Genomic DNA, 24,306 nt, shown 5'->3' with positions numbered 1-24,306 from the left:
AAATAAAAATTAATTAATTATTAAATAAAAATTAATTAAATTAATTAATAATTATAAATTAATTAATAATTAATTATATTTAATAAATAATTAATAATTAAATAAATAATTAAATAATTAAATAATTTATAAATATTAATTTAAAATATTAATTATAAAAAAATTATTAAAAAATTAATTAATTAAATATAATTATAATTAATAACAATTTAATAAATAATTTAATAAATAATTAATAATTTAAATTTAATTTTATTTATTAAAATAATTTAAATTTAAATAATTTAAATAATTTATAAAAATATTAATTTAAATTTTTTAAATTATTTAAATTAATTAAATTATAATTATATTTTTAATAATAATTTTAAATAATTTAATTAAAAACTATTTTATTAATAAATAAAGTTTTTTAATTAATTAATAATATATCCTATTGTAAATTTATAGTGAATTTACGGTGAATTTACGGTGGGATAGTGAATTTACGGTGAATTCACGGTGAATTTATAGTGCTTACTAATCCACCGTGGATTTATAGTGGATTCACTATATAGGAATGCCTAGTGAATTCACTAGGAATTTACTAGGCTATTAATCTATTTTATTTCCTATTAATTAAAAAAAAAACTTTTTTAAAAAATTAAAAAGATATTAATATAAAAATAATAAATTATAATAAATTAATTATTATAAATTAAATAATTAATAAATAATTTATATATATATATAAATTAAATTTAATTAATAAATTTAATTAATTTAATTAAATATTTTATTATTTAATTAAATAAACCTTTAATTAATATTAATATATACTACTTTATTTAACTATTTATATATAAATTAAGTTAATTAATAATTATAGTATTTATATTAATATTTAATTAAAACTAATTTAAATTTTTATTTTTTATTAAACTTTATAAAATTTTAATTTCCTTATAAAAGGTTAATAAGTTTAAAATTTTATTATTTATTAAATTTAATATTATATTATAAGTAATTTTATAATAAAATTATAATTTTTAATAATATTATTATTAAATTTAATACTATATTATAAGTAATTTTATAGTAAAATTATAATTCTTAATAATATTATATTTTTTATTTTATTTTATAAACTTTTTATATTATAAAGGTTAATTTTATTATATTAAAAAATAAATACTTTAAATATTTATTATAACTATTTATAAATCTACTATAAATTTATAATAAACTATTATTTAATAGTAAATTTACTATAAATTAGTTATTTATTATACTTTTATAGTGAACCTTAGTCTTTATATTTAATAGTTATATTACTTATTTTGTCCTATGGACTTCCTATATTACGGGGGTTAGTTTTGTTACACTAAAGAGTGGATGCCTTAGGCATTTACTGTAGCTGTCCGTAAATCCACCGTAAATTCGCGGTGAACCGTTATTTAACGGTAAATTCACCGTAAATCAGTTATTCACCGTACTTTCACAGTGAACCTTGGTCTTTATATTTGACACTATGCTGGCCGTCGCCTTAGCTCAGCAACGACCCGCTGAATTTTCCCTCCTGACAACAATTAATGCTTCAACCACTTTGACCACCATGATGGCCTCGAAGCGGAAGCAGCCAACTTCCTCTTCGAGCAGCCCAAATAAGAAGTACGAGACCGCAGTCAGCTCCTAGGAGGGGCCTGCACCTGTGGGTTTTGGAGGCCATCTACTTCTCGCCAACCCGTCCATACTTCAGATCCTCGACGATTGTCGCACACCCGTCCTATAGATCCTCGACGATGCTCGCACACAGATCCTCGACAAACACAACTTGCTTCAAATTCCAGCAGAGACACGGGACGATACTCATCCCTGGAAATGCACAGTACCAGGTTGCGACAAGGCATTCACACAGCAAGGCAGCCTTGACAAGCATACCAAATTGAAGCACCTTGGCGTCAAATACGTCTATAATGTTAAGGGGTATGGAAAAACCTTAATAATATAAGGCGGCCTTAACAAGCATATTAAATTAAAGCATCTTGGTGTTAAATATATTTATAATATTAAGGGGTATAAGAAAATCTTTATATAATAAAGTAACCTTAACAAGCATATTAAATTAAAGCATTTTAGCATTAAATATATTTATAATATTAAGGGGTATAAAAAGACCTTAATAATATAAAATGGCCTTAACAAGTATACTAAATTGAAGCACCTTGGTGTTAAATACGTCTATAATATTAAGGGGTGTGGAAAGACCTTAATAATATAAGGCGGCCTTAATAAGCATATTAAATTAAAGCACCTTAGTATTAAATATATTTATAATGTTGAGGAGTGTGGAAAGATCTTTATATAGCAAAGTAATTTCAACAAGCATACTAAATTAAAGCACCTTAGCATTAAATATATCTATAATGTTAAGGGGTGTGGAAAAACCTTAATAATATAAAATAGCCTTAACAGGTATATTAAATTAAAGTATCTTAGTATTAAATATATTTATAATATTAAGGGGTATAAGAAAATCTTTATAACGCAAAGCAATCTTAATAGGTATACTAAATTAAAGCATTTTGGCGTTAAATATATTTATAATGTTAAGGGGTGTGGGAAGATCTTTATAATGCAGAGTAACCTTAACAAGCATACTAAATTAAAGCATGGCACACCTAAAGAGTTAGCTGAGCTGGCGGAGAAGAAGCTCGAGCTCCACCAAATTCTGGCGGAGAAACAGGTTCAAAGACTCTGCACAGCTACGAAATCTTGTCAAAATCCAGCAGCACCTGACGGATTCTACTGTGTCCAACATGTGAAGATCGTGGACATCATTACCAAGGAGATCAAAGAGCAGAAGGACTCCAACAAACTTTCAGCATCTTCTATCAAGTCCCCTACCAAGTTTGAGCTCCTTTTCCAGCGACAGGAGATGTCTCTTGATCACAATGTTCAAGTATCCTTACAACTACTCAAAGACGGTTTCAACAATCTCCATCCAGCATCATCTAGGACATTTTTTATTGACGTGGAGTTCATTTGGGTGGGAGGTTACCGTCCCCTTGATCTTACAATCATGCGGGCAGATGGTGAGGTGATCATCTCAACACGTATCGACCTCGGAATGAGCATTCCAGATCTTACGAGCCTCGTGGACGGAAATCCCGTTGCGAAGAACAACATCCGGAAAGTTTACGGCCGTGCCTCAACTACCTACGGGCAAACACCAGAGGAGGTCGTGAAGATCCTTCAGGATGCTAGAATCTCCAAGGATACAATTTTCTAGGAATGGTCGTCAAATGGTTGTGATCTCCAAGCGTTAAAGAATTTGTGTGGTGAGGCAGATAGCCTCGTGGAACTACCAGAGTGTGGACACAGTGCTCTTAATCTGGCACGAAGAGTATTGCCAGATTTGCTTTGTTACAAATTGGGTGTCGTTTTTGGGCTTGCTTTTCCAGATATTACAGATTTGAAGGCGCACATGAGCAAGGCAGACACCATCATGTTGACAGGAATTTGTAAGAGAATGGCTGGTTTGAACTCGGTTGCTACATAATACATATCCCCAAGTCGGCCCCAAATCGGGTGTTGTCAGCATTGCGCACATGCAGCCAGCTCCTTCCGGGCAGCAGTAAAAATTAGAGACTGGACGAAGGGCTGTCGCAGCCCACGGGAAATACTACGTAGTGCCCGGGTCATCATGTATGGGGGTCCAGAGTAATAAATGTAAAAAAAGTTGAAAATTGTCAAATATGAAGACCAAGGTTCACTATGAAAGTACGGTGAATAACTAATTTACGGTGAATTCACCGTTAAATAATAGTTCACCACGAATTCACAGTGAATTCACCGTTAAATAACGGTTCACCGCGAATTCACGGTGAATTCACTATTAAATAATAGTTTACCACAAATTCACGGTAAATTTACAGATAGCTATAATAAATATCTAAGGTATTTACTTTTTAATATAATAAAATTAACTCTTATAATATAAAGAGTTTATAAAATAAAATAAGTAACATAATATTATTAAAAATTATAATTTTATTAAAAAATTATTTATAATATAATATTAAATTTAATAAAATAGTAAATAATTTAATATACTTATTTTACTTTTTAAAACTATTTTATTTTTACTTTCTTTCTTTTTTTTATTTTTTATTTCTTTTTTAAAATTATAATAATTATTAATTTATAAATTTATTATTTATTTTATTTATAAATAAATAAATAAATAAATAAATAAATAAATAAATAAATAAATAAATAAATAAATAAATAAATAAATAAATAAATAAATAAATAAATAAATAAATAAATAAATAAATAAATAAATAAATAAATAAATAAATAAATAAATAAATAAAGAAATAAATAAATAAATAAATAAATAAATAAATAAATAAATAAATAAATAAATAAATAAATAAATAAATAAATAAATAAATAAATAAATATTAAATTTATAAAATAATATTTATTATAATTTAAAAAAATAACTTTTAAAAATAAAATAAACATATTAAATTATTTACTATTTTTAACTTTTCTTTATATTTATTACTTTAAACCTCTATATATAAAGTTTAGCCTCTTTAGGGTTGTATAGTTATATAGTACCCTCAACTTAGATGCTTGTTGCCTGGGAGGAACTGCTCATGTATCTGTCTACCTAGGTACCTAGTACCCAGGTACCCAAGTACCTCGGAGCCATGGCCCCTAGCTCTCCAGCCTCTTGACCCTACAGCAAGCACATCCGCACTTGTCAATATCAGTCTGGCATCTTGCTTGGTTGGACACATTCTGGAAAAGCAGACAAACGAGCCATTCCCCAGACAATAAAGGCACGGCAGAGCAGACAGAGCAGACGCTGAGGCCCGAAAAAGAACCCCGCGTCCGAGACTCACGTCGCGGATCGGTACCCCTGGGTTGCAATTGGTTTCCGCTGCCCCGCTGTGGCCCTGCCCTGCACCGGCCTGCCCTTTCTGCATGCCAAAGATTTTTGTTAGGCATCCTCGATAAGCGGCTCTTGTTCACCCACCGCACCGCAGCCCAGACCATAGTCCGCAGAGCAGAGCAGAGCAGACGGACAACACACGCATCAACTCACACTGCCTTCCTTTCCCTCTCCTGCCTCGAGGCAAACAACCCGTCCCCCTCTGTATGTAAAGGCCCGCATCCTGACGTCAAGATGGATGCCTCCGCCATTCGAAGTTGCATAATAGCCACCCTCGACGCCGATGCCGACATTCGCAGGAGGGCCGAGTTGCAGCTCAAACAGGTACGACGCCCTGCCACAAGCCCGCGCTGCTCTGTCGTCTCCTGGGGCATGCCGTTGCTCCGTCTATCCCACTGCCCTCTGCGCCCTCCGTGGTCAATGGCGCCCCTCTACACGCGTCCCAAGCTGATCCCACCCGTGCTTGCAGGCAGAAGAACACAATGGCTTTCTTGACGCCCTCCTCGACATCCTCCAGTCTGAGCAGGACACAAATTACCGCCTTTCCAGTGCGTACCGCTTCCGTCTTGCCACTCCTTCTGGGCCATTCTCCAACCCCGTGGCCGAGGCCCTGTGGTTGTGGACTGGCCCCTCCCCTCCCAAATAACACTTCCGACCGTGAGGCTAACGCGTGCTTCAGCCGTCATCTACATCAAGAACCGTGTCAACCGGGCCTGGGCCGGGACAGACCACTTCCCAAACGAGCATCCCATAGCCGAAGATGAAAAGTCGAGAGTCCGCGAACGATTACTGCCTATCCTGGCCTCGTCACAAGGCCTCATCCGACAGCAGCTCATCCCCATCCTGCAGAGAATCTTACACTGGGACTTTCCCGAGAAATGGCCCACGTTCATGGACTTCACCATCCAACTGCTGAATACCAACGACCCCCTGTCGGTGCTCGCCGGTCTGCAATGTTTGCTGGCCATCTGCCGTGCCTACCGCTTCAAGGCCGGCGACGGGGAGAACAGGACACACTTCGACAAGATCATCGAGGCCAGCTTTCCCAGGCTGCTGGCTGTTTCCACCGAGCTCGTGGCTCAGGAGAGCGAGGAGGCCGGCGAGATGCTACACATTGCTTTGAAAGCCTACAAGCACGCGACATGGGTCAGTATAGAGGCAATATGCCCACTCCGCCCTTTTGCAGATCAGAATATCCTGCTGAGAGATGTACCTGCTGACCCTGGTCCCTTTCTGCAGCTCGACCTGTCCGCCTTCCTCCGTCAGCAACAGAACACTATAGGCTGGTGCACCGTCTTCCTCCAGACCGTCTCCAAGACGCCTCCCGCCATTGCCATGTCAGATGAGCCCCTAGAGCGCGAACGACATCACTGGTGGAAGGCAAAGAAGTGGGCGTACTTCAACCTCAACAGGCTATACATAAGGCAAGCCCTCCGCCCTATCCTCATGCCTGGCCATTGAAGCTAATTGTGTGGCAGGCACGGCAACCCGCAGGCAATTACCAAGAACGAGGGTGATCAAATGGCGTTTGCCAACTTCTTCTCCTCGAGTATTGCTCCCGAGGTCCTCAAACATTACCTCCAGGAGATCGAGAAGTGGGTCGCAAAAACGTCTTGGCTGAGCAGGCCCTGTTTGTCTTACACTATCGTCTTCATGGATGAATGCGTCCGGCCAAAGGAGATGTGGGCCCACCTCCGACCTCACCTCACCAACCTCGTCACCCATTTCATCTTTCCAGTGCTCTGCCTGTCTCAGGAAGACATCGAGAAGTTCGAGGACGAGCCCGAGGAGTACCTCCACCGGAAACTGAACTTCTATGAGGAAGTCTCAGCCCCTGACGTGTCGGCAACGAACTTCCTGGTGACGCTGACCAAGAACCGCCGGAAGCAGACCTTCGAGCTTCTGCAGTTCATCAACAACGTTGTGAGCACCTACGAGTCTGCGCCGGCTGACAAGAAGGACCACATATCCAAGGAGGGTGCTCTGCGCATGATTGGAACGCTGGCCCCGGTCATACTTGGCAAGAAGTCTCCGATCGCAGACCAGGTCGAGTACTTCCTCGTCCGATACGTCTTCCCAGATTTCACAAGCTCCCAAGGCTATCTCCGGGCGCGGGCCTGTGATACCATTGAGAAGTTTGAGCAGCTCGACTTCAAGGACCAGAACCACCTGCTCACCATTTACCGCAACATCCTGGACTGCATGGCCGACCCCGCCCTTCCAGTCCGTGTCACGGCTGCCCTTGCTCTTCAGCCTCTCATCCGACACGACGTCATCCGCACCAGCATGCAGACAGCTATCCCCACAATCATGCAACAGCTCTTGAAGCTGGCAAACGAGGCCGACATCGACGCTCTGGCCAACGTCATGGAGGACTTCGTCGAGGTCTTCGCTACCGAACTTACTCCTTTCGCCGTTGCGCTGAGCGAGCAGCTTCGCGACACCTACCTCCGAATCGTCAACGAGCTCTTGGAGAGGAACAACTCGCGGGACGACGACGAGTACGGCGATTTCCTTGACGACAAGAGCATAACGGCTCTGGGCGTCTTGCAGACGATCGGTACCCTGATTCTCACCCTAGAGAGCACACCCGATGTGCTGCTGCACATCGAGGCAGTGCTCATGCCCGTCATCCAGATTACGTTAGACAACAAGCTCTATGGTATGTTGGCTGCCTTACCGGAATCCACGAGTGCACGCGACGCTAACACGGAACAGATCTGTACAACGAGGTATTTGAGATCATTGACAGCTGTACCTTTGCCGCCAAGGCCATCTCGCCCACCATGTGGCAGGCCTTCGAGCTCATCCACCGTACTTTCAAGGCGGGTGCCGAACTCTACCTCGAGGACATGCTTCCAGCTCTGGACAATTTCGTTCAGTTTGGCGTCCCGCAGCTGATTCAGAAGCCGGAATACGTCGAGGCCCTGTACTCAATGGTGTCAGATATGTTCAATGACCCCAAGGTCGGCGGCATTGACCGGATCTGCGCCTGCAAACTGGCCGAGGCCATGATGCTGAGCCTGCCTGGCCACATTGACAATTGCGTCAATGGATTCATCAACATGGCTATGACGGTGCTGACGACCGAGGAGGTCAAGATCAAGTCATACAAGATCCACCTAATGGAGATTATCATCAATGCCATCTACTACAACCCGATCCTGACGCTGCAAGTACTTGAGACGAAAGGATGGACAAATAAGTTCTTCAGCCTCTGGTTCGGCAGCATGGAGTCATTCCACCGAGTTCACGACAAGAAGCTCTGCATCGTCGCCATTGTCGCGCTCCTAGGCCTGAACCCAGACCAAGTACCGCCCAGCGTCGCGGTCGGGTGGCCACGGTTGCTCCAGGTATGCCATTTGCAGTCGAAACCCCAAATGTCTACCCCGTCGTGTTTGCTAATATGCCTCTAGGGTGTCACTTCTTTATTTAAGACCCTTCCATCTGCACTGAAGAGTAAGTTGTCCCCCAGTCCTCCCCTGACAGGGTACTCGAGCATCGCGCTCATACCGACCTTGCAGATCGCGAGGATGCCATGAAGGATGATTACGGCCTCGATGCAAACTACTCGTACGATGACGAAGAAGAGTGGGGCGACGACGAGGCTGCATGGACCGCAGAGGAGGAGCAGGAGGAGGAGCCCACAGATGCCAAGGATGAAAGCACGGCATACCTGGAGTTCCTCAACGAAGAGGTAAGCCTTCCCTTACCACGGGCAGTGCTTGGGTTTTGGCTAACAATGACGACAGGCACAGAAGTTCGGTCATCTCGAGGAACAAGATTCAGACGATGAACTCGGCGAGCATAGCGTGCTGCTCGAGTCTCCTCTCGACAAGCTCGAGCCTTACCAGATTTTCAGTTCTTGCTTGATGAGTAAGATAGTTCTCCCTCCCCTTCCTCGTCCAAAGTCCCGACTGGGCTAACCTGGCCTTTTTTCTTTCTTCCTGTTTTTAGGACTGCAACAAGAACAGCCACAGTTCTACTCGAACTTGTCCTCTCACTTATCTGCCGAGGAGCAAGGTGTAATCCAGTCAGTGGTGCAGCAAGCCGAGGCCAACTCGGTTGCTGCTCAACAACAAGCGCAACAGCTCGCCGCAGGAGCCAACGGTGGAGCCAGCTAGTCCTGTGTCGGTGTGGTTGAGACAGAAACAATCCTGCGAGAGAAGAACCACGCGGATGGTGCGCCTCGGGCCGGCTTGAAGCCTCCGGTGCGGCGATAGGGTCTCTCGCCCTCCTGGGAGGCAGGGCAACCGAGTCAGGCCAAGGCAGTGAGTGTGTTGAAGGCAGCGGCCGAGAGTAGACGCAGCGTCTAGGTGGGCGACGTGCGGCTGGGACATGCATCGAATGATACCAAAGAAGTATTTCAAGTGCTGGGGAACCAAAAACAAAAACAAAAAAATCACGGGGCGAAGGGGGCCTCCTGGGCTTAGCCATCAATGGCTTGATCGTTTCCTATCAAGTCTTGTTATAAAGAAGGGGGGACGTCGAAGGGGAACAACATGGGAATCCTGTGGCGATGGCTCTATCTCTGGCGTGTCCGTTGAACTTTTTTCTTTCTATGAGAACATTTCCCCCTAAAGTATCCCATCGTCCTCCCCCCAAAATGGCATGTTTGGAAAAGAGGATGATATAAGAAGACCTTAGAGCGTGCAAACATCATCAACTTCTTCTTATCTTCAACCTTGTTTCAGCAGGATAACCGTAAGAAACGAGAAAGTACTATATATTCTGGTTCGACTAATCAACTAAGTACCTAGGTACCTAGGTAGTGCTTACCGGGCCCTAGAAGTAGATGGTCATGGAAGGGTTGGCTTTCCTGCCCTTCCTTGAAGGATGAATCTCCAAGACCACATGTATTGCGGAAGCCGACTCATAGTACCGGTGGTTGACACAACAGTCAGTGACGATGACTATCCGACTGTTTGACCGAGTGACTGATAGTCGGTAATTTGAGCCATCGGTGGGTGATGCTAGGTCCTTTGGTGTTGTCACAGGAAGTCATTATTCATTTCATCAGGGGGAAGGAGAAGAAGGAGTACGCCGAACACCGACCGACATGGCCCAAGCGTTCCGCTGCGGTTAGACGATGGACAGCGGTGCGCACTCCCTCCCGCCGCAGCGCCAGGGAGACCAACGGTTGAGCGACAACACGGTCCAGGATAAAACCAAAAAAAAAAACACGGAATACGACCTTTGGATTGTGGGACAAGAAGCAAGGCGACGGAAACAAATATGACTACACGATACAGAGTCGAATGTGAGTGACCGGGCAAGGGTGTCTCTCTCACACACACTCACACCCACACTCACACCCACACTCACACCCACACTGCGGGCTGGGCTGACTCGTTTCTATAGATGCCCTCAAGACGCACAGGAGAGACCAATTAATAGGTATGCATGCTTGTTGATGTTGTCTTTTCCTTCGGGGTTGATGGGTGCATTTGCGTTGGGTCAGTCGTCCAACGACAAACCACTCCTGCCCCCCCCCCTGCCCCCCGCCTTCACTGCGGCGAGTCGATGGCCTCCTCGTCCGGCGGCGGGCGGTAGCTACTGGACCAGCTTGCTGACGTCTACACCACCCGTCCGTGTCTACAGAATGGATCAAAGGGCTTCTGGCTGTGCCGTTCGTGCTGCACTCACAGCCACAGGGCGTGTTCCTCGGCAGGGACCACACGCCCAGTCTGGGCCAGATGGCTGAAGAGTCGGCGCGGAGATACGCTGAAATCAGTCAGTATCACTTTTCACCTTTTACGGATCCCCGTCTTTCATGTTCTGGAACGTTATAGAATACAACACTTTAGGACCCGTAGCAGGACTAACTTCACCACCAGTGAGGGACATAGAAGTTTTAATTGACGAACACATCAGCCTGCAGAACGAGGACTCGCCCCTGCCGTCCAAGCTCAAGCTGCTGGTGCCGACGGTGGGAACCTTCTTCACCCGCCTCCCGCTCGAGGCCGCCTTCAAGTCGCAGGACCGCAAGCGCTACATCTCGAGCCGCCGGTTTGTGTCGCCGTCGTTCAACGATGTACGGCTCATCCTCAACTCGGCCCAGATCATGGCCGTCACCACCTACAGCTCCCTGCACCTCGCCACCTTTGACGGCGACGTCACCCTCTACGACGACGGCCAGTCGCTCGAGCCCTCGAGCCCCATCGTCCCCCGCCTGCTGGACCTGCTGCGCAGCAACGTCCGCGTTGGCATCGTCACCGCCGCCGGCTACACCACCGCCGACCGCTACTACGCCCGCCTCCACGGGCTCCTCGACGCCATGGCCGCCTCCCCGTCCCTCTCGCCCCATCAGAAGGCCAACCTGCTGGTCATGGGCGGCGAGGCAAACTACCTGTTCGCCTTTGACGACACCGCCGGCCCCCACCTGCTGCGCCCCGTGCCCCGTCACGAGTGGCTGACCCCGGAGATGGCCGCCTGGTCCGGCGCCGACATCGCCGCCTTGCTCGACGACGCCGAGGCGGCCCTCCGCGAGTGCGTCAAGTCCATGAACCTGCCCGCCGTGCTCATGCGCAAGGACAGGGCCGTCGGCATCATCCCGGACCCCCCCGGCGCCCGCATACCCCGCGAGTCCCTCGAGGAGACTGTCCTCGTCACCCAGAAGATCCTCGAGCTCAGCTCCGCCGGCCGCGCGAAGAGGGTGCCCTTCTGCGCGTTGTGAGTGTTTTCGTGCCTATCACCAGGCCCATGCGACCGCCCCCCCCCCCCAAAAAAAAATTGTCACGTCTGCAACACCCGAGACATTATTAAGCTGACAAGCGGATCCAAAACCCACCAGCAACGGCGGGCGCGACGTCTTTGTAGACATTGGTGACAAGTCATGGGGCGTTACCGTGTGCCAGAAGTACTTTGAGAAGCAGTCACAGGCCAGCGGCGGCACCAGCAGCAAGCTTCTATTCGGGCCCGAGAACACCCTTCATGTTGGCGACCAGTTCCTGAGCGCCGGCGCAAACGACTTCCGCGCCCGCAGCGTCGGCACCACGGCTTGGATCGCGAGCCCAGAGGAGACGGTGTACGTTTAGACTGCCCCTACCCCTCCCCCCCCCTTTTTTCTTCCGCACGGTATCTATGGAGCAAGATACGCGTTCCCATCCCTGCCCGGTCCGAAGAATCCCCTCTAGTCACCGTGTACCAGGCCATCTGTAGCTGACAGCCCGTTGCAGTGAGCTCCTAGACGAGCTTGGGGATCTGATGTACAAGAAGCTGACCTGAGTGTGCATGCTTGCGCCCCGACATGTGACAAAGAGCGGGCGCGGACTGATAAATGCTATCTATCTACGTGTGGATGTGTGTGTGTGGTATCCAGCGACTGAATGTGCGAGCAAAGATACGCGGGACAGCAGCTTTTTGAGTTGGCGCTATGACTTTAGTTCTACAATGGGGCTTGTGGGTGGGACCGGCAGGGCGCATTTTGGTTTCAGCATTGTGTTTACGACGGCCTTGGAGCGAATCATATGAAAAATCCCAGTTTTGGGCTTGGTAGACGCCCTTTGTTGACGTGGCTGCCAAAGCCAGCGCGCTACACTATTTAACCTTCATGAATCACAACACATCATAGCAGAGACCTTGTGGCATACTAGCCTCTTCTACCGAGTATTATCCCGCAAGAGGGTATCCTGCAGGATAACGTCCCGCAAGAACTGAGCTGTCGTGCTGGGCTTACTCGATGATCTTGCAGGGATCTTCTCACCGTGTTTATGTTTGTGACACCCTGGCATGGCCATAATCTTGAGAATCTGGTCGTAAGCACTGTACAATCTGTCACCGCGTGGTCTTGGGAGCCGAGGAAGTTGGGTAGTAGAAGGCAAAGTCATGTATGCAAACATTGGTGTTGTACCTGGGGTATTGTGCAAAAAAGCCGTGCAAAGTCTCTAATCCGTCGGTCCATCCATCTGCTCAGGACCATCGTCATGATTGCTCCTTTCCTCCCGCACAATCACGGGGGGACGACGCCCTTGTCCGCTCTTGACAAGGATCAATTCGTCCCATGCCATAGGACCAGTTCTAGTTTCCCCTTTTGCCCACAGACAAATGAAATTTTGCTTTCAGTCTCGAGTGAGCGACAGCAGCCTGATCTCCAGACGACAAAAGAGATGGGATGCGGCACTGTAACGACCGTGCTAGGCATACCGTCGCTGCGTGATTACATTATGTACAGGGAGCTCTCAGGACCGTGAGCCTGTCTTATAGCGAGCCGAGGGGCTTGCCGAAGTTTGACGTCTCTCGGAGCTTGAGGGGTATTTCGGGCTCGGCTTCTTCGCCCTCGCTGTCATCTGCTGGGGCCAGGGCGACAGGTGCTGCTTGCGCACTTGGCTCGTCCCCCTCGCACTCGGCATCCTTGAGGACGGTTGGCGTAGCGTCCTCACCGGTGCCAACCTTCTCGAGCTTATCTGATAGCTTCCGCAGGAAGATCTCGTCCTTGGCAGGTATGTTGCGCAGCGTCAATGGGCCCTTCAGCTCGGGATCCTCATCTGAGGGTTCCATGATGGCGGGGTCGTGGTCGGCGTCGTCGATAGCGGTTCCCACCGGCTCAGCAGGCTCCTTGGACTCGAGACCATCGTTGCCATCGTTGCCATCAGAACTTATAGCCCCGTCGCCGCTGATGAGCGTCGGTGTGTTGGACCCGCTGCTGGTGACTGTGTTGGTCGCACCGGTGCTCACAAAGGACATGGACACCGTCGGAGTGTGCCCAGCATTCATCGTGAGCCTTGAGAGCGGGTCAGCCTTGAGTGCACGCGCGCAGCGCTCTCTTGCCAGCTCTCGTTTCTCCTCCGGTGTGTGAGAGGGCGACCCGTTGCCGCTCGACGTTTTTGACCCATTGCTGGATGGCGTGTCGGTGAAGGTCGCCTTTTTGACGGCGTTCACTTTAAGGTGGATTCCCTCCAGGTCTTTGTGATACTCCTGCACGTCGATGACTTTTGAGGGCGCCTCGTGATCCATGGCGATGGCTTGATTCGCTGGGTTGTTGTCGTGGTGGAAGAACGAGTCTGGCTGGCCTGTGGGGCTTAGTTGTGATGATGAGCTGCCCTGGAATGAGATAGACCGCGAATCCAGACCCCCACCCCTAAGAGCCGCTTCGTTCCAGCGCGCCTCGGATTTCCTGAGTCGGTTTTGCAGCAGCGTGACCTGCGTCTGTAACTGGTACCTCTCGGCCTCCCACTTGGTTTGCGCAGCCGCATGCTCACTCCGCAGCGCCTCTATGGCGTCACGGTACAGCTCCTCCGCCCTGTCGCGATTTGCTTGCAGTGCTCTTCTTTCCTCATCCCACGCCCGTCGCATCCTCGCCCTTGATTCCAGGTTAGCTCCTAGCCCCCAAGCTAAACATGAACAACATCAACCGCTCCCGGTACTTACTCCAGAGACAAGGATTGCGAGTCGGCGGACGAGTTTTCCGATGTCGTCCGTACCGCCGGCCGCCGAATGGTGATCAGTCCAGAACCAGTACCGGAAATCGTATCCACGGGCACGGGGACGCCCGGTGCGCTCGTGGGGGGCAGATCGACGTCGGAAGAGCGTGAGGCGTCCATCTTGGTACTCGCTCTAGCGAAGGATCTCCTGGTGGGGGACAGGCTGGCTGCACGCTGCTGGGGGTGGCGCTGGAACTGCAACTGATACTGGGCGTGGGAGGGGATGGGTGTCAGGTGTGGCGAGAGAAAATTGGGCGGTTGCGCCTGAGGGGGTCCACAAGTTTCTCCAGTCATCCGGGGGCAGTGGTGATTTGGGCCTGGCAGCGGACGACTCTGATCGAAGTAGTGAGCAGCACCGGGCAGACTCAGAGGCGATATGACCGAGGACGAGGCTTGAGCGCTGGGGGTCCCTGATGCGGAGGCCAGCAGATGGTCGGTGTCAAGAGCAGGCGAGGGAAAGAACGAGTCGTCGGCGGGTAAGCGCGTCATTGTTGCCAAGGGCAGTAAGAGGGCAGGGCACGGCAGGGCACGGCAGGGCACGACGGCGCTGGCGGTGGATATTGGCGAGTTGCAATTGGGTGGTAGTCGCTACAACGGCAGCATGTGGGCCATGCGAAAAATGACCAAGTCCTGCTCAGCAGAGTATCAGGGAGATGGCGGGCGTAGGAGGTGGGCTACTGCTGTGCAAATATAAAGGCGGGTGGGCGGACAGCAGAGGTCATCGGGAGGTGGCGGTCTGGATGGAAGGTCGGGTGATGCCACGAGAAATGCTGTTGCCATGCGCACACGGGTCGCAGGTTGGGCGTTGACTGTAATGTATGTAGGGCAGAGCAGAGGGAGACTTGCTACATGTCGTCTTGGGAGTGGGTCTCGTGCGCCCTGGCCGGGGCTGGCTTGGGCTCAGGCTCAGGTTCAGGTTCAGGTTCTGGTTCTGGCTTGGGCTTTGGGCCGGCGGGCGGGGCGGCAGAACAATCAATGCAAGGTACTGTGTGTAAGCGGGCGGAGACGTGTGCGTGTCGAGCTGGACCAAAGCAATGAATGGGGGAAGGGCAAGAGCTGGTGAGTTGGCAGGGTGTGGTTTGTTGAAAGGGATCGAGGCAGCGAGGGAGGCAGGCAGGAAGGGGAAACAGAGGGACGGGACTTGCAAGGGGCGTCGTCACTCTGACTGCGTGCAGTGCAGTTGACTGCATCTTGGTGTCGAATACCGAGCTCAGGGACCGACGGACGGACACACGCGACCGCCTGTCCAGCAGCCCAGGGGGGGTTGGAGGTGGGGTGTAACAAGAGATGGAGGCGTGCGTGCAGCCGGGGAAGACCACACTACTGGCAGGGGTACCTGCCTCCCGGATGTGCAACCGACTGCCCGACTGCCGTTTTGGTGGTTGCTTGGGGTGTGGGCTGGGGTCTTTGAACCCTTTCTTCTAACCTCTTCTAACCTCGACACGTTTCAACAACAGACCAGCCATGGCCCGGTAGCCCGGCATGTGGTATAAATAATACCATGTAGTAGCACGCTGCCTGGTGGCAGGCCTCAGGCCGCCCGCAGCGCGCCCATGGTTTCAGTCGTTCCCCCGGGCCGAATGGGAAACACGGTTTCTCTCACATGTCAACTGGCCTTGTCGCCGTGGCGTCCAGTCCGTGGCGTCCAGTCCGTGGCGTCCAGTCCGTGGCGTCCAGTCCGTGGCATCATCCAGTCACTAGTCAGGGCCGGCAGACAGCTCGCAGTCTTGACTCTCTGCCCTGAGAGGACGGCACCAGGGGAGGTCAAGTCTATGGCCTGGGCTGGGCTGAGCCGGGACTGGGCTGGGCTGGGCTGGCAGACGTGGCACGCCACCAACCGATGATTCTACCGCCCTGTCGGGCTCGACAATGCCCACGGAGTAGAGCAATCCCAAGGCACCCAGTCTGCCAGTCTGCCAGTAGACCACTGTGTTACGTGTACCCAGCCAGCCATCCCAAGCCCTCGATGCGAAGGCAACTCAGGGTCGGCCCGCGCCCCTCCCTTCCTCTCTCCCCTTTCCCCGATAGCTCAATGTGCCCACCCCCCGGCCGTGAGCCCAGCCCCTGCCACGCCTGCATCTTCCCCGGATGCAGCCGCCCTGTCCCTTGCAGCGCAATCAATTGGTGGTCCCCCCTAGAATACTCCGTACAGAACAACAGCACAGAAGTTGACAGAACAGTCTGCCAGTCAACCAGTCAACCAGTCTGCCCCTTTCCTCAGTGTGCACACACCCGGACCTGCAGCATCCTGAGCACCCTCCACTCGCACCACAGGACTTTGATGGGACCACGCAACCACCACGGAACCGCCACGGAACACCACGGAACATCCCAAAGGACGGCCCTGCCGCACCACCAGCATGGGTCGGTCACACTGACAGCGGGAAGCAGGCTAGGGAGTCACCCGCCCGTTCGGCGCTACGGCAGCCTGTAGCCCTGCGCAACCCTCTGCTGTGCCGCCCCTTTCTTCGGGCCTCGCAACCGGTAGCTCAGAATCACTCGTGCCAGCACCAGCACTAGGCGGTCAGCGGGAGATGCTCCTTCCTACGGAGTAATGCTGGTCGCCCCAGAGCTCTCGGCCGAATTATCTGTGGACGTGCCTGGTGCTACTAGACGGCAGTGTCATGGCCCGGCCATGACATAGCGGCATCTTGCCCACAGGACGGATTTGACACATGGCATTTTGGGTTCCAGCATAATCTCGGCATAGATGGACCCTTGTGGCAATACCTTATTCCAAGCTTCCACTTTCCACTTATTTTGGGGGCCGTACCAAGTGCTCAGGTACCGAGTACTCTTCCCAGCCAGCATGGGCAGCCAGCATCGACACCCAGTCTGTCAAGACAGTCAGGCACTGCCTCGTCCGCAGACAATCTGTTCCTCAAATCCCCATGGCGGATCTTCGAGATCATCATCCCACGACCCCAGCCCAATCTGGACCCCCAGTCAGGAGGGAATCCAATTCTCCAGCTTCTCGAGGACGGAGCCTGGGGTAACCAGCCGGGGTTCACACTTTTGCCGGTCATGTGTCCTCGTTGGGCTGCTGCTTTCAGCTAGCCTGCTCGCCCACAGCGGCCTTGTTGCCTCTTGGCAGATACCAACAGTATACAGATCTCCCCCAGAGCCTACCCGAATTTCCCGATGGGCCTGCCTGCTGTGCTCCGTACTCCGTACAATCCAGCAACTCGAAGCGCTGCAGGATGCGCGGGGTTGCTCGATTGGTCAAGGGTATCGCAGACACGTCGGCTTCCCTTTCTCGCCCGCGCAGAGATAGGCCAACCGTGCTGTGCACTTGCCTGTCCGACTTGCTTGCGTCCTTGCTGGCATGCCTGCAGAAAATTTCCGTTCGGCAGGCGACCGACCGAATACCCACGCGGTATGCGCTCAATATGCATGCTGTATTCTGCCCAGCCCATAAGCCCTGACCGCACGTCCTGCTTGCTTCTGCCGCCGTCGGGTCGTCTGTTGGCACGGCCTTCGCGTGACGAGGCCGTCTCACACAACCCAACCCCGGGGAGCCTGTTGGCCAACTCGCGCGGGATTCGGTATCGAGCTCATCTCGAGGGCTTGGCCGCCAATTTCCCCACAATATCGCTTCACTAATTGCCAACTAGAAAGCCCCCATCCCCGACGGCCGCCTCGAACGAGCCCCCTTTGGCCCCCGGAGCCCTTCGCGTTTTCTGTCTCCCACCGGCCTATCAGCATGCCTTCTCCGCGGGCCCGCGGGCAGGCGCTGCAGCCCGGGGGCCACTGCAGCATCCGATGACTTTCCTCGCGCGGAACCGGTCCTCGGGACCCACTCAGCTATGGCTCTCTGCCTTGCCGTCGGACCTCCCACGTCTGCGTGCCCTGCTCCGCTCTTGCGCGGCGGTGGGTCCCTCCGTGATCGCGGTTGGGGTCTTTGGAAGAAGAGTGGGGGGGGGGGCCAACATTGGAGGGAAGAAACGTCCCGACGATGATCGACTGTCGGGGCCTTTTCGGGCTTTCCTGCTGACTCGCTTGTTTGGTCGGCCACTCTCCGGGATAACCGGCCAGGCGGACACGTCGGCGCGAGGCAAAACGAGCTGTGGGCTCAAGACTTGTGCATCGCGGTGATCATCGCAGCACCCACAGGAGGTTGTCCATAGGAGTCTGTCTCATAGGAGGGTGTCCTACAGGTGTCAGGGATAGATGCTGTGGCTGCAAAGCGGATAATCGAGCAGAGCTCGTGTCGAGGTGAAGCAATGCAGGTCTCTATGTCAACAGCAGTTTGGTTCACTGGCTCAGAGGCCTGTAGGGACGCACAACCCAGACTGTGCCTTGCAGACTCACACGTATCGCCGCGATCTGACTCTGCCATGACTGCACGGCCATTGCGCGGTGTATATCGCGATATTCAGTCTCGCGCGGGCGTGTTCGAGGCCAACAGCAGAAGCATGTCCTCCGCGTCTGCGGTCAGTCTCCATCCACCGTTCTCCCAACCCGCACCGGGGCAGCTCATCGTGGGCGACGACCGTGTTGTATTGTACTCACGACCGAGCGGTCACGACAGTGCTGGGGCCCTGCGGCTCGATCTGGACACGACAGGCCTGTCGGCGAATTCAGAGACGTGTCAGCCCTACAAGAGCCCCCCGGCGTCAAACGACCCCAGGTGCCCTGAGTGGCCGGTGAATGGGTACGAGATCCACGGGATGTAGTGTAAGATGCACTTGCATGCAGCAGTAGTCTTCAAACTTCTTGGCACGCTGCAAGAGGCGTGGTAGAGATTCGTGACGTCTCCCCTCCGCAGTTTCTCCGGAGACAAGAAGAGCTGGGTATTGCCTCATCTGTCGTGGCAAAAGCCCGTATATAGCCACGCATTTCCCGCCCAAATGACTCGAGGTGACATCTGCCACAGTGGTCAATCCCGATCTCGTCGTCAGTTCAAGCCATGCCTCGATGGCCGAGAAGGAAAGGTCTGCCCTGGTCTGACCAGCCCCCAGAACTTCAGTCTCACCTTCACGATGACTCGGCGTCCCGCTTCGCTCGACAGAGAAAGCTTGTTATGTGGTCTTTCCTCTGAGTCGCCTCCTGGGGTCAACGCACGAGCTCCCGAGGGACATCAACATCAACCGCGGGCTTGGCAGCCTCGTGCGGCAACTCTACAGACGGCGTTGCCCCCCGAGCACCGGATTGGACGATCATGAACCGGGCCCGGCTCAACTGACGCGGCATGCAACCTTCCCGGATCAACACGGCCGGCCGGCAGATGTGCCGTTCTCCGTGATTCGTACACGAAAGCTTGCCAGAGCCGGACACGCCACCATGACGAAAAGCTTCACATGGCAGAGACCACAGCTCTTCGAGGGGCACCGCCTGGTAAGCTCCATGCCATCGCGGGTACAGAGACGACCGAGCCCACGCTTGACTTCCGAGGATGTGGTGGAAGCTTCTCCATCAGTTGGATCATTGCCTACAAGATACAGCTAGGCCTGGGTCCCGCGCTTTTTGATGCTACCGATCACGCTTCCCACAGTTCAGCTAAAAAAGGGCCGAGCATGGACCATAGTCGGACTCTGAGTGCATCCACTCCACTCAGAACCGGCGTGTGTTGGAGCACATGCCGGAGAAAAAGAGGTCACGCCTACCGCTCGCCATTGCTCAGCACCACCCACCAACTCCAACAGAGCAGCAACTGAGCTTCACTGCCGGGCCCACGTTGCCGACCCAGGAGTCTTGCCGGCTCCCACAAGCTGGGAGCTGTGTAGACCCCGTCAAATTAGTCACAACTTAAGCCAACTCAGCTGCACCTGAGCTGCACCACTGTGAATGCTGCAACCCTACCTTGCCCGCCTCAAAACTAAACGTCCCCTTGTCTGCTACCAGGGACAATGCTATAGAGGTGGCAACCCGCAAGCCTCACTCGCAGCTAAAAAGGGCAACGTTGTCTCGACTCACGTAGCTGCAGACGGGTTGGCGACTGTCCGGACCAGTCACCTGCGGGCGATCTAGGACCCTCACCCCTCCCAAACACGTTTTTCCGAGGGGAAAGCAGCCATAATTTCTGACGGGCGGGCTCGCGAAGATTGAGACCGACCCGCCTGTCCGAGACATGCTTCTGTCAGGCCGAGCTTAATAATAACTCTCCAGCACATTTCAAGGCTCCCCCAAGCTCTCCCAAGCTCCCGGCCCGAGGCGTGCAATAGGAAGCTCAGATATGGGTTGTACCGATAGCTCTCGGTCGCTGTCAAGCCTGACACCATCTGCTTCGGCCGATGTTTCAACTTTCGCTAGGAAGAGCGACGTCGGCGACGAAAGCTTGTGTCTTGCCAGTTTCACTGGCCTTCGGTTAGAACTGCCCACGGCATGTCAAGACCAGACCAGCTAAAACCGGTCATCCGGTTTGTTCTCGGGCTAGAGAGTGAGTGCCTGCGCGATTCGACGCGATGCCAGCCCTCAAGCCGGTCGACCTGTCTGCCAGATGGCTTGTCTCGAATTGGCTGCCGCAGTCCATGCATGGGGGTTGTAGTCTTCACAAGCCGTAGCTGGTGGATTGGCACGGCTGATTTGACACCACCCGTGGCTTACGCCGGTCGTCAACGGAAGGCACACAACGGGCGGACCGACCTAGCCAGTGTACAACCACTCTGTTCTGCTCCCACAGCCAATGGTGATCGACACAACATGACCGCTTGCACATTGCTCGGCAGGACGCAAGCCAGCGAGACCATGCCGCATCGTGCGGAGCGTGCAGCATACTAGCATCTAATGGCTAGTGGACGTAGCACAATATGGTGGAGGGCAAGACAGGCTGTTCTAGCTAAGCATAGGCGGAAAGCTTGTTGCCAACCAAGCTCGCCGGTAGGTCCAGCTGGCATGACATGGGAAAGGAAGTGACCGGCCAAGCAGGTCACAGCAGTAGCTTGTGCGCGGTGTTTCCCATCGACCGTCTCCCGGCGCTTGAATATTGTTTAGGGCATTACATGAGGCCGAGGGGCGGCAGGCGATAGTGTTATGGAGGTCGTGCGATAGGTGTCGAGTACTGGCTTTGCAGATACCATCCTGGAAGTCGTGGAGATGACACCTGGCTGGTGTGTGGAAGTGTTCCTGCCGACGGCCTGAGGCATTCCATAGCCTATCGCGCAGCACGGCGTCAATGCTGATAAGCGACATCTCGGCTTGTTCTGCCGTGGAACCTAACCCGGATTTCCATCCACGAGGAAGCAGCAGTAAGCAGGTCCAAACGCAAGCTGATGCAGCGGCCGTGCAGCGGCTGTGCAGCCTCACAGGGGGCACATTGCGTAGCCATTATATGGCACGACGCGGGAGCAAAGCGCACCATTCCCATGGTTACATTTCCGCCGCGCCGGGAGAATTCCGCATCGATCTGTGTTCCATTGATGGACGTCTGGCTGTAGCCCGAACCAGAATAACGAGCGCGCTAAACAAACAGTAATGTGCCAGAAGAAGCAAACGCTGGTTCTCTGGTGGTCGTCGCGCTGTCGACGATTGATACCCCGCAACTCACCGCCTATTGGGGTCTGACTGCGCTGAAGGATGGATGCGATGTGGTCGGCCTGATGCCAGACCTACAAGCAACTGCTACCGGTTGCGCTGCTGCTTCCCGGGGCGTCCAGCCGCCGTCCTTGAGATACAGCAGGCGCGGGGATGGCATATCTGGGTTGCACACCGTCAACCCCGTGATGCTATGCAGCTCTATAGTCTGCGTTGGCGTGCCCAACGAGGGCAGCGTGGATCGAAACGGAGCCCATCCAGTAGGGAGCGGACAATAGGGGACACCACAGGTAGACCACAAGCCCAGAACAATTGACCAGACCGGCCGTGGCTACGGTGCGCCCGCACATGTCTCGATTTGCACTCGCAGGATCGATGGACGGTCGCCAGCACACGCATAACCGGGCAGCTCTCAGTGGGACACAGTCCAGAGCTAGCGTGTAAGATGTCGCCTTCTGGGGTGGACAGTCTCTGCTCCCGGTGCCATATTTCGCACGACCGCAAGTGGAGTCGTGAATATCTTCAGCCTTGCGGTTGAAAGCCAAGACCAGCCGCATAGACAAGCTTTTGTCTTCTGCGTCCTGAGTCGATCAGTGAAAGTCGTGCCAGATCCGGCTACCCTTCCTTGTGTTCGTCTTGGCAGGCAGATTAGGCCAGGGGCGGGCACAGGAGCGCTTGTACGACACTTCGGGATTAATCGGCAGCGTCTTTCCAGACGTCGGCACTACTGTATAGAGGGGAAGGAGAGAGGGGGGTGGGTGGTGGGATGCAGGCCCGCGCGTGACGAGACGAGAGGGCTGCAGCCGTAAACACTAGCGGAAGCTCAATCTTCCTGGGCCGACGTATCAGCGTCCCCCCTCCCCCGAGTCGCAGGATTCAATGTCGTTTGAGGACATTGCAGAAGCTCAATGCATGGAAAACCGAGCCAACCGCCGTGCTTCACCCGAGCAGCCGAGTACGGATCTGGGGCAGGCAGGGCAGGCTCACCGGGGCCGGCTCGCCATCGATTGACGAGGACCCTCGGCGAGAATGAGCGGATCCAGATCTGCTGTTTGGGCGAGCATCACCAGCGAGGGCCATCTGACATGGTCGCCTCGTTGACGCTGGTCAAGCAGCCGAGAGTGCCGCTGTTGGCGTCGAGTTCTCTCCTGTTAATGATGAAAGCAAATGCTCCGCTCGGCCGTTGAGTATTGGCGCCCAGGGCTACGTGATTGCGTGCATTGAGCCGTCGGCTCACAACGGTAGGACCGAAAGCTGGTGGCGTGCGGCCTTTCGTCACTCTGGGCGAGCGGTTCCTGTATGCTCGACTTGGCACAAGCGGTTGGGCCAGTCTGGAGTGTTCCCTGACAGGTTCCAAGAGCCTCGTGTGCAGTTGGATCGATCCAGACTGCCTAGAATCTTTCTCGAAGGGCTGGGCATCGGTATTCTGTGGTGACCAGACATCGTAGTGCTGGCTGGCTGGCTGGCTGGCGCGCGCGAGACGCGGGAAAATGAGAAGCACGCCATAATAATCCAAGTTGGCCGCACCGGTTGCTGCTGCAGCGCAATTGAGGTCAGCAACTACCATCACGCGTCAGGCTTCTTCGGCATCTATCCGGTGAGAAATCCAGTCATCTGAATATGACCAGCATCGGCTCTGGGTCAGCAGACAATTCGAGGGTCCCGGATGGAAAGGCGGTCGGTGACGGCAGAGGGAGGTGTGCGAGGCGATGTGTACTGTAATTCATGGACGACGTGACTGTAGCGGTCGCGGTGGCTAGGTCTGGAATCCGGGTAGGCGGTCGTCGGATGAGAGTTCAGGGCCATGGTTGATCGCTGCAATGCGTCCCCGCGTGCGCGAATTACAAACACCAGGTCTCGGCGGTGAGAGGGCAGGCGGCCAAGGTGCAATCCCAGCAGAGTGTACCAAGCCTCGCGGCCTTGGGTGCTGCTGGAGCCTTGGGGGTTCTTGGCCGGGGCTCGAGGGAGGCTTGCGTGGTGCATCCTCCCACAATTGCGTGTGTCTGGGCTCACTATGCCCAGAGAGCCGGATCAAAGTCAATACAGAGCCAGGACGGCATCTGGTGCTCTCGCCATATCAGCTAACCAGCAGGAGGGTGTGGGCGACTGATTTGGGCGAGCGAGCCAGCAGGCAGGCAGGCCGTCGATGTGGAGGGCGTCCGAGCGGGCAGATACCGAGGCAGAGGCAATGATGTAATGGGGCGGCGGCAGCAGTCCAATGGCCACATCTCCCGCGACCCCCAAGCCATCCGCGGGATTTCTTTGTACGTACGCATACTTTGTAATGATCAAGACCAATTTAGAGTCGGAAATCTGGAGACGAGATTCGACTGGGGACCGAAATGTGGAGAAGGGGAGGCTGACAAGGATAGGCGAGCACCTCGTGAGCCTGCTAAGATGACGACAGAGCCCTGTTCCCTGCCCTGCCTGCCCTGCCCTGCCCTGCCCTGCCCTGCCCTGCCG

At 52.1% G+C, this 24,306-nt stretch overlaps 3 protein-coding genes across 3 annotated transcripts; 2 read left to right on the top strand and 1 right to left on the bottom strand.

The window, feature by feature from the left end:
* Positions 1-4,755: 4,755 nt before the first annotated feature.
* KVR01_003617 (uncharacterized protein) lies at positions 4,756-9,629 on the top strand. Its single transcript, XM_044786818.1, has 10 exons — positions 4,756-5,272; positions 5,418-5,496; positions 5,628-6,094; positions 6,188-6,372; positions 6,427-7,610; positions 7,667-8,301; positions 8,365-8,407; positions 8,473-8,645; positions 8,701-8,824; positions 8,906-9,629. Exons 1-10 carry the CDS (start codon positions 5,183-5,185, stop codon positions 9,070-9,072), a joined length of 3,147 nt encoding a protein of 1,048 aa, XP_044648632.1. The 5' UTR covers positions 4,756-5,182; the 3' UTR covers positions 9,073-9,629.
* Positions 9,630-9,686: 57 nt separating this feature from the next.
* KVR01_002142 (IMP 5'-nucleotidase) lies at positions 9,687-12,194 on the top strand. Its single transcript, XM_044782860.1, has 6 exons — positions 9,687-10,208; positions 10,310-10,345; positions 10,550-10,681; positions 10,786-11,620; positions 11,742-11,975; positions 12,127-12,194. The coding sequence occupies exons 1-6, from the start codon at positions 10,184-10,186 to the stop codon at positions 12,173-12,175; spliced, it is 1,311 nt and encodes a 436-aa protein (XP_044647157.1). The 5' UTR covers positions 9,687-10,183; the 3' UTR covers positions 12,176-12,194.
* KVR01_003801 (uncharacterized protein) lies at positions 12,191-15,792 on the bottom strand. The gene is made up of 2 exons (XM_044788332.1): positions 14,318-15,792; positions 12,191-14,249 (listed from the first exon to the last, which is right to left on the bottom strand). Exons 1-2 carry the CDS (start codon positions 14,857-14,859, stop codon positions 13,148-13,150), a joined length of 1,644 nt encoding a protein of 547 aa, XP_044648816.1. The 5' UTR covers positions 14,860-15,792; the 3' UTR covers positions 12,191-13,147.
* Positions 15,793-24,306: the final 8,514 nt, after the last annotated feature.

The sequence above is a fragment of the Diaporthe batatas genome (assembly GCF_019321695.1).
Source record: "Diaporthe batatas strain CRI 302-4 chromosome Unknown Contig00003, whole genome shotgun sequence".
Lineage (NCBI taxonomy): Eukaryota > Fungi > Ascomycota > Sordariomycetes > Diaporthales > Diaporthaceae > Diaporthe > Diaporthe batatas.
The sequence above is the reverse complement of the archived record's forward strand: the minus strand, read 5'-3'. Positions and strand labels throughout refer to the sequence as shown.

Excerpts from the sequence above, each read along its gene's own strand:
- KVR01_003617 (XM_044786818.1), top strand. The coding sequence starts at position 5,183 with ATGGATGCCTCCGCCATTCGAAGTTGCATAATAGCCACCCTCGACGCC. Across the intron at positions 5,497-5,627 it reads CACAAATTACCGCCTTTCCA|CCGTCATCTACATCAAGAAC; the intron begins GTGCGTACCGCT and ends CGCGTGCTTCAG. Across the intron at positions 6,095-6,187 it reads CCTACAAGCACGCGACATGG|CTCGACCTGTCCGCCTTCCT; the intron begins GTCAGTATAGAG and ends CCCTTTCTGCAG.
- KVR01_002142 (XM_044782860.1), top strand. The coding sequence starts at position 10,184 with ATGACTACACGATACAGAGTCGAAT. Across the intron at positions 10,209-10,309 it reads TACACGATACAGAGTCGAAT|ATGCCCTCAAGACGCACAGG; the intron begins GTGAGTGACCGG and ends TCGTTTCTATAG. Across the intron at positions 11,621-11,741 it reads AGGGTGCCCTTCTGCGCGTT|CAACGGCGGGCGCGACGTCT; the intron begins GTGAGTGTTTTC and ends AAAACCCACCAG.
- KVR01_003801 (XM_044788332.1), bottom strand. The coding sequence starts at position 14,859 with ATGACGCGCTTACCCGCCGACGACTCGTTCTTTCCCTCGCCTGCTCTT. Across the intron at positions 14,250-14,317 it reads TCGCAATCCTTGTCTCTGGA|GGCGAGGATGCGACGGGCGT; the intron begins GTAAGTACCGGG and ends CCTGGAATCAAG.